At 50.3% G+C, this 14,757-nt stretch overlaps 1 protein-coding gene across 2 annotated transcripts; it reads right to left on the bottom strand.

The window, feature by feature from the left end:
- Positions 1 to 2,931: 2,931 nt before the first annotated feature.
- On the bottom strand, positions 2,932 to 7,894 carry SPR (sepiapterin reductase). 2 transcript variants are annotated; one of them, XM_025355069.1, is made up of 3 exons: positions 7,283 to 7,894; positions 6,427 to 6,717; positions 2,932 to 3,741 (listed from the first exon to the last, which is right to left on the bottom strand). In XM_025355069.1, the coding sequence occupies exons 1-3, from the start codon at positions 7,584 to 7,586 to the stop codon at positions 3,551 to 3,553; spliced, it is 786 nt and encodes a 261-aa protein (XP_025210854.1). In that variant the 5' UTR covers positions 7,587 to 7,894; the 3' UTR covers positions 2,932 to 3,550. The 2 variants fall into 2 exon arrangements, with proteins under 2 accessions (XP_025210854.1, XP_025210855.1); XM_025355070.1 differs by having other exon boundaries at positions 6,452 to 6,717.
- Positions 7,895 to 14,757: the final 6,863 nt, after the last annotated feature.

Below are 14,757 nucleotides of genomic sequence, written 5' to 3'. Positions count from 1 at the left end.
GTGCTGCTCCCCATCTCCCAGCACCACAGGTGGGAGACCTCAGGACTGGGACTGGGGAGTGGGGCAAGGATGGCTTGCTCCAGGCTTGGAGCCCTACCCTCCATCATCGGCTCCTCCAGCTGACCCCAGAGGTTCGGAGTGATTCCTCAGCTGGCTTCCAGCAGGCTGTCTAGTGGCTTCTGGTCCACTCCCCTCCTCTTTTACACCCCAGATTACTGAGAGATGATGTGAGAGCTGGAGAGGTGCCACCCAATGGGGGTCTCCACCCCAGGGACTGGGAGTCATCTTCACCCACCTCTCTGTCACCACACGGGAGCCCAGTAGCGAGGGCATGCCTGGGTGCTCTTGGGTGTGCTCACCCGGGAATGTGCACACCTGCCATACAAGTCAGAGTTACCGCATGCCTGCTAGCCTATGAGGCCATGTTCTATGGGGACGGAAGAAGGTGAAGGAGGCTAGGAGGCAGCATCCCAGTGCCCGGCTCTCTGGGGTGAGACACGGGGAGATGCTAGGATGGAGTACATCCTGGGCATGTGACCCTGATGACTGACAACAGACTCAGCGCCAGCCTTGGTGTGGGGGCACATGTGTTTATTCATGGGAGGAAGGACAGGAATTGGAGATTCGGGGGAACCTCTTGACCAGACTAATCCCAGCTGATCATGCTCTTGGACACTGGCTTTGGCCTGGAATATTCCCCTCACTCCCCCTGCTCCTCACAGGCCAGCTACTGGCCCCAGTGCAGGCGTATTAAACACAAAACCAAAAACCGTCCAGCACTCTCACACCAAAGACAAAGAGGAAACTTGTTTATCTTTTGGCTCATCTATGGCCCTGCTCGCTCCAGCAGCTGGGCCCTGGGCATGTGCAGGCATGTATTTGTGTGTGTGCACTCACGTGTGCTCATGTGTGTGGTGGCCAAGGCTGGGTCATGCAGTTGGGGAACACAGATGGTTAGCCCCTGGAGGGTGGCTGCTTATGGCCTGGAGGCTGCCACAAAAGCCTCCCTGCCTCAGTGTGGGGGGACCTGGGGAGGCTGAGTTCAGGGCTGGGAGCAAGGTCTGGGAAATCCCTGAGGCCAGAGACCGTGGGTCACTGAAGAGGCCTCGGGACCTGGCAGGAAGAGTGCTGCTGCCCATCTCTGATCTCCCCAGTTCCCTGGGGGCCCCCGAGAGTCCAGAATCCTGGACTGCAGGGAGAGACAGCCCAAGAGAGCACTTCCAAAGCTCTTACATCTCTGGGCTGAGAAGACAAATGTCAGGCATGGGAGGGCCTCGCCACCTCGTGGGGACAAGCGGTACTCCTCACGAAGCCCCTGCCCAACCAGCCTAGAGGGGAGGGACAGAGTCAACCCCGATGATCATTCACAAGGAGCTGGACTGGCACTGCCCACCTTCATACTCCCGCAGGAGCAAGGGGCCGGGTGAGGAAACCTACCTACCAGCCACCATGGCACGAAAGGCAGCCCAGACTGCCATAATCCACTGCCTCATCACACTGGAAACACCTCAGAGGAAGGTGTCCAGGAAGGAATCTTGGAGTTCACTGCTCTAAAGAAACTGAAGCCCAGAGAGAGAGCAGGGCTCTGCCCAACTCCCCACAGCATCTCCGTCACAGACAAGGCAGTGGAAGTGAAGGTTCCTGACTCCAAAGTTCATGCATTTTTCTGTAAATCCAAGACAAGGTATCCAGACCAGACCCCACCCTCACCTCCAGGAGGCTGAATAGGGGCAGTACAGTGAGAGGTTTTGCCTCAAGTCAGCCAGGAGAGGATGTCTGGGCCGCCTAGAGGAGAGGAGGCTTCCAGCAGGGCTCCAGGATGATCTGGATCTTGATATTTAAAGGCAATAAATAATATTAGCACCTACAGGGCAGTTACCACAATGCTAGCACTGTGCTGAACATTTACAAACATTAGGTCACTTAATGTTCAAAATAACCCTTTAGGGTAGGTGCCATTATAATTCATTTTTCAGATAAGGAAACTGAGGCACAGAGAAGAAACTTGCCCTGGGTTACCAGCTGTGGCAGAGCAGGAAGCTGAGCCCAGTGATTTCTACTTCAATGGGCGCATGAGGGAAACGCCTCTGCTGGACCAGGCAAGCGTTCGCCCATTCCCTCCTAGGGGAGCAGGCAGGGCGCTGCCAGCTTCAGCCTAGGGCCTGCCCTTCAGCAAGAGGCGCGGCCTCCATGCGCCCTCTGCTGAGCACAAGGAGGAGTTCTCTTATGCACACTCAGAGGCAGGCGGCGTCCTGGAGTCAGCCGGCAGCGGACCACGCTCCCTCCTCCCAAATATGGCCAGGGGCCAGGGTGCTGGCTGCAGACCACCACTGCTGTGGAGCTCCCAGTCTAGCCTATGTCTACCAACCTGCACAAGGATTGGCTTAGATGAAGCCCTGATTTCTCAGAGCTTCCATTTCTTGGAATCTTGCCCATCTCCCCCAAAGGCGTGCTGGTCCTAAGCCCACACCACTGAGGACCTGGACCATGGGCTGGGCCAGATGGGCAACGCCAAGAGGGCCCATAGCAGCTGGTATCCATTCACAGCATTGCCATGTGGACAGTGGGTGGAATTGGGAATCCAGAGTCGGGGAAAAGACCCAGGCTCCAGGGCCATGCGCAGGGCAGGCTGTAAGTTGGGCCGTAAAAGATGGGTATTCTGAATAGCCCAGGGTGAGAAAAGGGCTGTCAAGGCTGGGGTTGGCATGGGCAACAACACAAAAGAGCAGGCATGCCGATCGTGGGCAACTTTGGACCTGGGCTTGCCACTGAGTGGGGCTTGATGATTGGAGGCAGATGGCCCCAGGACAGCTCCCTAGGAAATAAGGACAACATCTCACTTTTGGGTTAACTGCCTCGGGAATGACCTTGGGCCCAGTGAACCAGGAAGTTAGTCACAGACCCTGTATCAGAGGAGAAAGCAAGCATGAAAAAAGGACAACCTGTATTTTATTTGTATCTGCCTTTGGCATGTATACAGACACCCAGGAGCCCCTTCTCCCAGCCTGGGGGAGGGGTGGTAGATTCGGGAGGAAAGAGACATCAGAGTGAGGACACAAAGTACAAAAGAAGGTCCTGCTACCCTCAGCAAGGGGCATCTATGTGGGCTGGAACTTGTACCATCTGCTCTTCTTCCCATCTAGGCCATCTGCGAATCTACATGGGTCCTCCTATTCCACACCAGATCACTCTTCCCTCTCCCCACGGGCTTGCTATGAGCAGGAGACACAACCTCCTCTCTTCTGTGTTCCAGCTGCTTTTCCTGCTCTTCCCACTCCTTAAGTTCTATTCCTGGGGATAGAGACACCAATACCCATAACCTCTCTCCTACCATCCTCATAATCCAGGGTGCACAGCACAGACTCCTGACAACAGGTAAGGCCAAGATCTGGGAGCTCACAGCTGGCTGTGCCTGATGGCAGGGCAGCAGGCATGAGTGCTTCTATGTGTAAGGCAGGACTGCCCCTATGGCAGGGTGTGGGGAGCCACAGGGCTCTGGGGTATGTCTGAAAGTGGGGACGAAAAGGTTCAGGAAGCCAAAAACATGGGCTTATTTGTCATAGAAGTCGACGTGGGCTCCAGACTTGAACTCGTCCTTTTGCAGCAAGCTCAGCAGTTTCTGGGCTGACACCTTGCAATCCACCAGCTTCCCCTTTGCCTTCAGCTCCTGCAGCCCTTTTCGCATGTCTGGGTCCATGGAGGTCTCCCGGGCCAACTGCTGCATGTCTGTGTCCAAAGGACCTAGAGGATGAAAAGCAGACGATGAGGGAACATGGCCGAGGCAGGGCAGAAGGTTTCAGGTCCCTGTTGTATGTCGGGGGTGGGGCTGAGTCAGGTCTGGCCGGAGGAAACACGTCATCTTGGCTGAAATGTGTGGTCAGGGTTGTCAAAGGCTCCAATTTGTCATTATCAAGCTCTGGACTGAAATTCAAAAGCCCAATGAACATGGACCCTCTAGATTACCATGTCTAAAACCAAGATTCTCATCTCCTGTCCAACCACTACCACCTCCTGACATTCCCATTTCTATTAATGAAGTATTCCTTTCCCAGACTCAAAACCTCCATCACCTCCTCCTTCCCTCCCCTCCTCGCCCCCACAGCCAACCAGGCACCAGGTAGGACCCTTCAGCGTGTACGTATCCCGACAATCAGGTCCTTTTTACAAGCTTGCTTCTCTCCCTGCCTCAGCTCCTGTAGCTCTCTACTAAACTCACTCCACTAAAACATCACTGGGGCCTGGCTGCAGTGACTCACACCTGCAATCCCAGCACTTTGGGAAGCTGAGGCAGGTGGATCACTTGAGGTCAAGAGTTTGAGACCAGCCTGGTCAACACGGTGAAACCCTGTCTCTACTAAAAATACAAAAATTAGTCAGGTGTAGTGGCATGCACCTGTAATCCTAGCTACTCTGGAGGCTGAGGTGCTAGAATTGCCTGAGCTGAGGCAGGGGCGGTGGCTCACGCCTGTAATCCCAGCACTTTGGGAGGCTGAGGCAGGCGGATCACAAGGTCAGGAAATCAAGACCATCCTGGCTAACATGGTGAAACCCTGTCTACTAAAAATACAAAAAATTAGCTGGGCATGGTGGCGGGCGCCTGTATTCCCAGCTACTCGGGAGGCTGAGGCAGGAGAATGGCGTGAACCTGGGATATGGAGCTTGCAGTGAGCCAAGATCGCGCCACTGCACTCCAGCCTGGGCGACAGAGTGAGACTCTGTCTCAACAAAGAAACAAACAAACAAAAACGTCACTGGGATCACAACACTCCTCTGCTCAAAACCCCTTAACAGCTTCCCACTAGCCTGGCCTAATACTCAAAGCATCCTAGTCTGCCCTCCTCTGGGCACACCTACCCTACAGGCAAACCGGAAGACCTGCCACACCCACAGTGAGCCTTCGCACCTTTAATTCCTTTCATCGGGAACGCCTTCCATCTGCTAACAACCAAGGTCAATGTCCAGTTCAGCTACCTCCAATAAAGCCATCTCTAGTCTCCCCACCTAAAGGGAATTGTTCCCTTTTTGAACTGTTGCAAGCACATTCCATTCTTCACATAAGAATCACTCATGCACCCCAGTATTTGCAGTTAGTGGTCCTCAAGGGCAGAAAATCAGAGAATTCCAGGGTTAGAGGGAGAATTTATCTCCTGATCCTTGACTGTTTTCCAATGACCTGTGCATCCCTGCTGAGAGGGAACTTGCTGCCTTTCCAAACAGCCCATTCTATCTCTGAGCACCTGTTACAACGTTCTTCCTGAGACCAAAATGAAAACCAGACTGGCCTCTGCCTTGGTTCAGGCCCTGGGGACCTCCTGAAAATCTCAGCTCCCTCATAATGCCCAGGGCAGCCTCCTGAGACCAAATGCAGCCATGTGGCCTCTTGGAGTCTGCTCTGCTCCTGGTTGTAGCTTACATTTGGTCACCATTGTTTGTGCGAGTCCTTGGGCTGAGCTCAGAGTGGATGATGAGTTGAATGTTGGTTGCAAGAATAATTGTGCATGTGTGTTGGGGGACAGGGGTGGTAGGGGCTGGGGTACAGGAGAACGTGAGGAAGGACTTGGAAACATGGTGGGATGCAGGCCTGCCACATCTGTGCTTTGTGCAGGCCATTCTACCTGTCTGCCCCGGGATCCTGACCCTATTCCCCAGGGACACAGACTACTGGATCTCTGCCCAAGTTGCTCAGGCTTTCCATGGCTACTCTGTCACCACTTTCTGATTGCAGCAACCTCAAGCCTAAAAGAGACTCCTCACTATTAAGAAAGGGGCGCTGCAGCATCAGAAACCAGACCCAGTATCACAAGACTCCCTGTCCTTTGGCGTTCATGAAAATAAGGGCTCTATTGTATTTATCCCAGTATCCTCAATAGTGTTCCAGCACAGTTCAGCCAGGGATGGTCAGCACTCAACAATGCCTGTCTGCTCTCCATACAGCTAGCATGTCCTGCAGCTTGCCTTACTGTAGTGCTTTGCTAGGTGTTGGGAACACACAGATGCATAGCGCAATACAGTGTGGTCAGTCCTATTTAACAATGAGGCAACACTTCACAGGTCAGGGTCATTTTCACATACAGTATCTCATTCAGTCTTCCGAAGTGCCCTGTGAGGCAGGGAGCGTCTTCCCCATTTCACATGAGGAAGGCCTGGTACTCAAACCCCAGTCTTCTCCCAAACTTCATCTAATACCTCAGACTTTCCTGCCCCACCCTCCAGTCCAGGCAACTCCTCACTCTCTGCCAGTATCCCCGGACCCTACCACCTCTATTTCCCCTGGGTCTGTATTTCCCCTAACGCGTCATGGATCAGGATTCAAGGACAAAATCCTGTGGGTTGTTTCCTGGAGGGGGTGGACTAGGCCGCTTGCCCAGCCCCCAGAGGCGCACCAGTGGGTTCTGGAGGACAGGGACGGCAGGACTTCCCACCTACCTGGGGCATAGTTCAGTACCCTCACATTAGGTTCCTCCAGCGCCAGGACCTGGAACAGCATATCACGAGCAGCCTTTCCTGCACAGTACAGCGCCCAGCCTTTGAAAGGCTGCAGGGCACAGAGGGACGAGATGTTAACCACAGTTCTGTTGAGGCCAGGACTGGCCGGGAAGGCCTTCAGGACGCTGGAAGTCAGGCAGAGCATGGAGGTCAAGTTCAGCGCCCAGTAGTTGTTCACTTGAGTGGAGTCACTCAGGTCCACGAAGCCTTTGGACACATCCCCAAGAGAGCCTGAAAAACCAATCCTTAGGAGTAACTCAGGGCAGGCGGGGCTTTCTTCTCTCCCAGCCCTCCCAAGTTCTTCCAGATATCCTCTTCCCATGCAGACCTAGAGGAGGAAGCTGCGCTTCTGAAGAGGCTTCTCTCTTCCCCAGCTCTGCGGAAAGACACACCTGGGGGACCCAGCCATCCCAAGCTGCAGAAGGAGAAGGCACCTGACTTGCCGAGGGAGAGCTCTAGGGGTCCTCTGGAGAAGCAGCGACTTGACCTGTTTGGAGACTTGAAGCCCTGACTCAGGCCTCCGCCAGAGGGCGCAGAGCAAGGGGATCGGGAAAGTTCTACAGGCGCTTTGGAAAACCCGGCTGGCCAATTTTCCAGGAAGTGGGGGCAGACTGTTGCCCCGACGGCACCGAGTCTTCCTGTACACCTCGCCTCCACTTGCTACTCAAGCTGGAACAACTAGGGCTTTAGATTTCTAGGCGTCCTATCTGACTCCCTAGGAGTCGCTGTTAAATTCCCCAGCGGTGGAGGAAGTGGCCGCTCACGTGGGGAGCCCGCTTCAGTCTCGGGGTCTTACCTGCGTTGTTGATGAGCAGCAGTCGCTGCAGCCCCTCGGGCCTGGGGAGCTCGCGCAGGGCTCCGAGCAGCTGCTGCAAGCCGGCCTCGGCGCCCAGGTCGGCGGGCACCCGCACCACGCGCAGGCCAGACCGCTCGGCGCCCAGCTCGGCCTCCAGCTGCCGCAGTGCCTCGTTGTTGCGGGCGTTAAGGACCAGCACGGAGCCGGGCGACAGCAGCGAGGCCAGGAGCGGGGCCAGCGTCCGGCCGAAGCCGCGGGAGGCCCCAGTCAGCACGCACACAGCACGCCCCAGGCCGCCCTCCATGGTACTGTCCTCCGCCGGCGGCGCTGGGACCCGAGGGAGGCGGGGCGGTCGCGGGGGGCGGGACCGCAACGGGTGTAGGCGGGGCCGCCCTGCCGGGGCCGGGAGGGAACCCCAGGCTTCGGGCCGCGAGCGCCCAGGAGTGCTGGTTCCCTTGGGATCTGGTTCCTTGGTCGCTGGTGGCGGAAGTCAAGCTGTGGGCGGTAGCCCAGTCCCTGCCAAGTGGGACAACAGAGAGGGCCGGCAGGCGCGGCCCACACGGAAAGCCCTAGCGTGGTTCCCAGCGCTGCCTTGTTCTTCGTCCGCGAGCTCAACCTCCGGCTGGGACGCATGCTCGAATTTCCTCCCATTTCCAGCTCTAACTTCTTTGCACTACTGACCTCTTTCAGGGCAGGCCCTGCACTAGGTGCTGGGCGTCCCTGGTCGTGGCCAGTGAATGCCCTGAATGAAGCTTATGCTCGTTTAGGGATTGAAGCCTCTGCTTGCTTGGGAGCTCGCTGCTCTCTGGATGACAGGAGCTTCCTCTTGGAGAACCACAGTGGCTTCAAATGATACTAAAACCTTTTCCTTTTACTAGGCTCTGAGCAGCCCCGTGCTCCCACCAGTAACCCCTGCTTCTCTGAGATTTCTGACTCCTGTCGCTAAAAGTGTGTTCCCCAGGATTCTGCTCCTGCTCATGCTACAGTCTTCCTAGTAGCAATTCCATCCACTCTCAGCTTCAAGTTTACGAAATCATCTGTATGTACTTCCATGTAGGTGCTTCAGAAAATCCACATTTTTTTTTTTTTTCCTAGGAGAAGGGGAACGTGAGACAAGTTGGCATGCAGCTACATATATTAAAAAGGAATCTCTTCATGGTTTCCTTCTCTGTGGCCGAATGGTATTCCATTGTGTATACACATATGTTCAAATATTATGTATCAGTTTTTAAAAAATGAATCTCTTTAGAGTTTAGCAAGGGCAGTAAGTAACCTCTGATAACTTAGCCCAATTCCCCACAGGGCTGATCCCTCCCCTGGGGCTAAACAGCAAAGTTATCACCTTTCCTCTTATTGCCAACTCCAAGGAAGAAACAACTTGGAGGAAGGTTTTTTTCTTTTCTTTTCTTTTCTTTTTTCTTCTTCTTCTTCTTTTTTTTTTTAACAGAGTCTCATTCTTGGCCCAAACTGGAGTCCAGAGGTGTGATCATAGTTTACTGCAGCCTTGAACTCTTGGGCTCAAGCAATTCTTCTACCTCAGGCTCCTGAGTAGCTAGGATTACAGGTGTGCACCACCACACCTGGCTAATTGTTTTTAAGCTTTCTCTATTTTAACGCTGATAGGACTCTGTATATGTATATACCATTTGAAGTTGCCCTGCTTTTCACTTACCTATTCACACTGAAAGATAGAGATCTCGTTGGCCGAACAGCCTACTATTTAAAGAATTTTAATAGCTTCTCCCTGCTCTTCAGGCCTTAGAAGACAGGTTGATGAAAGCACGATCCCATCCATCCATTCATTTGACATTTATTAAATTTCTGCCATTTGCAAGATTTTGAAGAAAAGGAGGGAATAATGAAGGGATGGCAAAAAATCAGACCTAGGCTCTTCTGAACCTAGCTGCTTCTAGGAGGAACCACTTGGGAACAGCCCCTAAGGAGAATGTGGTTTTCCTATACTAGGAGAGGGTCTGGAAAATTCTTCTTTTCTGAGGAAGATGATTATCTGCTCTCGCTAATTTTTGTATTTTTTGTAGAGATGGATCTTGCTATGTTGCCCAGTGTGGTCTTGAACTGGACTTAAGCAATTCTCCTGTCTCGGCCTCCCAAAGTGCAGGGATTATAGGTGTGAGCCACTGTACCTGGCCAACAGTAACTTTTTTAAAAAAGATACAAATGCCTGAAAGGTAAGAAATACATACAAATGTGTTAAAAGCATAAGTCTGATAAAGGACATGGGTAGGGGAATGGGTGAAATTTGAATAAGGTCTGTAGAGTTAGTTATTGGCATTGAATTATTTCCTGACTTTGACCAATGGACTATTGTTATATCAGACAGTGTTCTTGTTTTTGGAAATACACAGAAGTATTTAGTAAAGGGGCATCAAATCTGCAATTTACTTTCAAATGTTTCAGAAAAAAATTAGAATGAATAAGGCAATGGTGAAATGTTAACATTTAGGAAATCTGCATTAAAAGTATTCAGGAATTCTTTATACAATTCTTGCAACTTTGTAAAAGTCTGAAATTATTTCTAAATAACAAAGTTTTTAAAATAAGCCATACTTGGCTCATGCCTATAATCCCAGCACTTTGGGAGGCTGAGGCAGGTGGATCACCTGAGGTCAGGAGTTCAAGACCAGCCTGGCCAACATGGTGAAACCCTGTCTCTGCTAAAAATATGAAAATTAGCCGGACATGGTGGCATACACCTATAGTCCCAGCTACTCAGGAGGCTGACGCAGGAGAATTGCTTGAACCCAGGAGGCGGAAGTTGCAGTGAGTCAAGGTCATATCATTGCACTCTAGCCTGGGAGACAGAGCAAGACTTCACCTCAAAAAACAAAAACAAACAAACAAACAAACAAAAACCATATTTATAAGTCAAAAATAAAATGAAAAAGTGAGCAAAGGATATGAACAGACATTTATCCAAAGAAATTACACAAATGGTCAATAAGCACATAGAAAGATATTCAACATAATTTGCCATCAGAGAAATACAAATCAAAATTACAATAAGATAACACTTTATATCCATTAAGATGGCTAAAATAAAACAGACAGATAATAAATATTGGCAGATGATATGATTTGGCTGTGTCCCCATCCAAATCTCATCTTGAATTATATTTCCCACAATTCCCACATGTCGTGGGAGAGACCCAGTGGGAAGTTAATTGAATCATGGGGGCGGGTCTTTCCCATGCTCTTCTCATGATAGTGAATAAGTCTCGTGAGATCTGATGGTTTTATAAGCGAGAGTTCCCCTGCACAAGCTCTCTCTTGCCTGCCACCATGTAAGATGCGCCTTTCATCCTTCACCTACGACTATGATTGTGAGGCCTCCCCAGACATGTGGAACTGTGAGTCCATTAATCCTCTTTTTCTTTATAAATTACCCAGCCTCAGGTGTGTCTATCAGCAGTGGGAAAATGGACTAATACAGTAAATTGGTACTGAGAGTGGAGTACTGTGGAAGTGACTTTGGAACCGGGTAACAGGCAGAGGTTGGAACAGTTTGGAGGGCTCAGAAGATAAGAAAGTGTGGGAAGGTTTGGAACTTCCTAGAGGCTTGTTGAATGGCTTTGACCAAAATATTGATAGTGGTATGGACAATAAGGTCCAGGCTGAGGTGGTCTCAGGTGGAGATGAGGAACTTGTTGGGAACTGGAGTAAAGGTCACTCTTGCTATGCAAAGAGACTGCAAGCATTTTGCCCCTGCCCTAAAGATATATGGAACCTTGAACTTGAGAGAAATGATTTAGGGTATCTGGCAGAAGAAATTTTTAAGCAGTGAAGTATTCAAGAGGAAGCAAAGCATAAAAGTTTGGAAAATTTGCAGTCTGATGATTCAACAGAAAAGAAAACCCCATTTTCTGGGGAGAAATTCAAGCTGGCTGCCAAAATTTGGGTAAGTAGCAAGGAGCCAAATATGTTACAAGGAGCCAAGACAATGGGGAAAATGCCTCCAGGGCATGTCAGAGACCTTCACGTGTCAGAGACCTTCCCATTGCAGGCCCAGAGGCCTAGAAGGAAAAAATGGTTTCATGAACTGGGCATAGAACCCTCGCTGTGTACGGCCTAGGAAGTTGATGCCCTGTGTCCCAGCTGCTCCAGCCATGGCTAAAAGAGGCCAGGGTACGGCTTGGGCTGTGGCTTCAGAGGGTGAAAGCCCCAAGCCTTGGCAGCTTCCATGTGGTGTTGAGCTTGTAAATGCAGAGAAGTCAAGAATTGAGATATGGGAACCTCCACCTAGATTTCAAAGGATGTATGGAAATGCCTGGATGTCCGGGCAGAAGTTTGCTGCAGGGTGGGACCCTCATGGAGAACCTCTGCTAGGGCAGTGCAGAAGGGAAATGTGGGGTTGAAGCCCTGACACAGAGTCCCCACTGGGGCACTACCTAGTGGAGCTGTGAGAAAGGGCCACCATCCTCCAGACATCAGAATGGTAGATCCACTGACAGCTTGCACCATCAGCCTGGAAAAGCAGCAGACACTCAATACCAGCCCATGAAAGCAGCCAGGATGGAGGCTGTACCCTGCAAAGCCGTAGGGGCAGAGCTGCCCAAGACCATGGATGCCCCATGGGAGCCCACCTCTTGCATCAGTGTGACCTGAATGTGAGACCTGGAGTCAAAGGAGATAATTTTGGAACTTTAAGGTTTAGTGACTGCTCTATTGGATTTTTGACTTGCAAGGGGCCTGTAGCCCCTTTATTTTGGCCAGTTTCTCCCATTTGGAATAGCTGCATTTATCCAATGCCTGTACCCCCATTTTATCTAGGAAGTAACTAACTTGCTTTTCATTTTACAGGCTCAGAGGCAGAAGGAACTTACCTTGTCTCAGAAGAGACTTTGGACTGTGGACTTTTGGGTTAATGCTGAAATGAGTTAAGACTTTGAGGGACTGTTCAGAAGGCATGACTGGTTTTGAAATGTGAGGACATGAAATTTGGAGGGGGCAGGGGTGAAATTATATGGTTTGGCTCTGTCCCCACCCATATCTCATCTTGAATTGTAGCTGCCACAATTTCCACATGTTGTGGGAGTGACCCGATGGGAGGCAACTGAATCGTGGGGGTGGGTCTTTCCCATGCTCTTCTCATGGTAGTGAATAAGTCTCACAAGATCTGATGGCTTTATCAATGGAAGTTCCCCTGTGCAAGCTCTCTCTTGCTGGCTGCCAAGTAAGATGTGCCTTTTGGCCAGGCATGGTAGCTGAAGCCTATAATCCCAGCACTTTGGGAGGCCAAGGCAAGCAGATCACTTGAGGTTGGGAGTTCAAGACCAGCCTGACCAACATGGTGAAACCTCATCTCTTCTAAAAATACAAAAATTAGCTGGGCGTGGTGGCACATGCCTATAATCCCAGCTACTTGGGAGGCTGAGGCCAGAGAATTGCTTGAACCCAGGAGGTGGAGGTTGCAGTGAGCTGAGATCATACCACTGCACTCCAGCTTGGGTGACAAAGTGAGACTCCATCTCAAAAAAAAAAAAAAAAAAAGATGTGCCTTTCACCTCCTGAGTAGCTAGGATTACAGGTGTGCTGCACTACATCTGGCTAATTTTTGTGTTTTTGGTAGAGACAGGGTTTCTCCCTGTTGGCCAGGCTGGTCTCAAACTCCTGACTTCAAGTGATCTGCCTGCCTTGGCCTCCCAAAGTGCTGAGATTACAGGTTTGAGCCACTGCACCTGGCCTGGAGGCCAGAATTCTGAAATCAAGGTATCAGCAGGGCTATATTCCCTCCAAAGTCTCTAGGGGGAGAATTCTTCCTTGCCTCTTCCAGCTCTTGGTGGCTCTGGGCATTGCTGCCAGCAATCCTCGTCGTTCCTTGGCTTATAGCTGTGTAACTCCAAACTTTGCCTCTAACTTCACATGGCCCTTCCCCTCTATGTCTCTCTGTGCCTCTGTCCTTTCCTCTTGTTGTAAGGACATCTGCCATTGAATTTAGGACCTGTCCTGAATCCAGGATTATCTCATCTCAAGAAACTAAATTTAATTATAGCTACAGATAAGGGCATAGTTTTTTTCCAAATATGATGATATTCACAGGTTTCAAGTAGACATGTCTTTTGAGGTTGGGGAAGGGGGGCACACAACTCAGCCGACTAGGGTGTGTGATAGAGAACAGGGCTTTCTCATTAAGAAATTTGCTAGACTATTGGGCCCCCAATCTTGGCTTTTCACCACATTTAAAAAGCTGATTTTTGAGAGATACACAGGAAGGAAGCACCAAACTCATTTCAATGGATACATTTATGAAGACACTGTTTCTGTCATCCCAGTCATCAGTTTTATGGCATGGAAGTTACTGGAGTGAGTAAAGCTTTTTGAAAAGCATGGGAACAATAAGATTTCATGTAGCTCATGGGCTTTCTGGTCACATTTGAGTAAAGGAAAAAGGACTGGGAAGGAGAAGCACACAGGGAACAAAGGTGTATTTGATAAGGATGGCAATGAAGTGATCCTGAGCAGGGTTAGGAAAGCAGGCTTTCGTCCCTGCAGCGATACTCCAACTTCAGGAGGTCCATGCTGGACAGCTCCCGCCTTTTACTAGTAGCTTGAAAGACTGGAAAAGACAGCCAGGATCCCTCTGCTTTCCTCTCTGCCAAGACTGAGCTTTTCATTACCCTCCCAAACTCATCTTTTCTTTATTGCTTCTTTTGTTCTAGGATTTCTCAATAATCTGTCACCTGGTGACAGATTTATGCGTATTCTTTAGTTTCATTCATTCATTTATGCATTCATTCAATAACTATTTATTCTATTTATTGAGTGCCTACCAAGTACCAGGCTTTGAAGACACCACATTCATGCTACATATAGGTGCTGGAGATACATCAGTTTGCAAAATAGGCAAAGATTCCTGTCTTCCTCAAGGTTACATTTTTGGAGAGAGAAACAGGAAAAAAAAAAAGTAAAACGGAGAAACAGGAAAAAAAAAAAAAAAAAGTATGTTGGATGGAGCTGTGGTTTGAATGTGTGCTCCAAAGTTCATGTGTTGGAAATTTTTTTTTGAGACAGAGTCTCACTCTGTCACCCAAGCTGGAGTGCAGTGGTGCATTGCAACCTCCATCTCCCAAGCTCAAGAGATCCTCCCATCTCAGCCTTCTAAGTATCTGGGACTGCAGATGCATGTCACCACGCTCTTTTTGTAGAGATGAGGTCTCACTATATTGCCCAGTCTGATCTCAAACTCCTGGACTCAAGCAGTCCTCCCACCTGGGCCTCCCAAAGTGCTGGGATTACAGATGTGAGCCACAACACCCAGCCATGTGTTGGAAACTTAATCCCCAATGCAACAGTGTTGGGAGGTGGAGCATAATAAGTGAATAGGCCAGGCGGGCTCTGCCCTTGTGAATGGATTAACGTCATTGTCACAGGAGTGAGTTATTATTGCAGGAGTGGGCTTGTTATAAAAGTGAGTTTGGGCTAGGCACGGGCTCATGCCTGTAATCCCAGCATTTTGA

The sequence above is a fragment of the Theropithecus gelada genome, chromosome 13 (genome assembly GCF_003255815.1).
Source record: "Theropithecus gelada isolate Dixy chromosome 13, Tgel_1.0, whole genome shotgun sequence".
Taxonomy (NCBI): domain Eukaryota; kingdom Metazoa; phylum Chordata; class Mammalia; order Primates; family Cercopithecidae; genus Theropithecus; species Theropithecus gelada.
The sequence above is the reverse complement of the archived record's forward strand: the minus strand, read 5'-3'. Positions and strand labels throughout refer to the sequence as shown.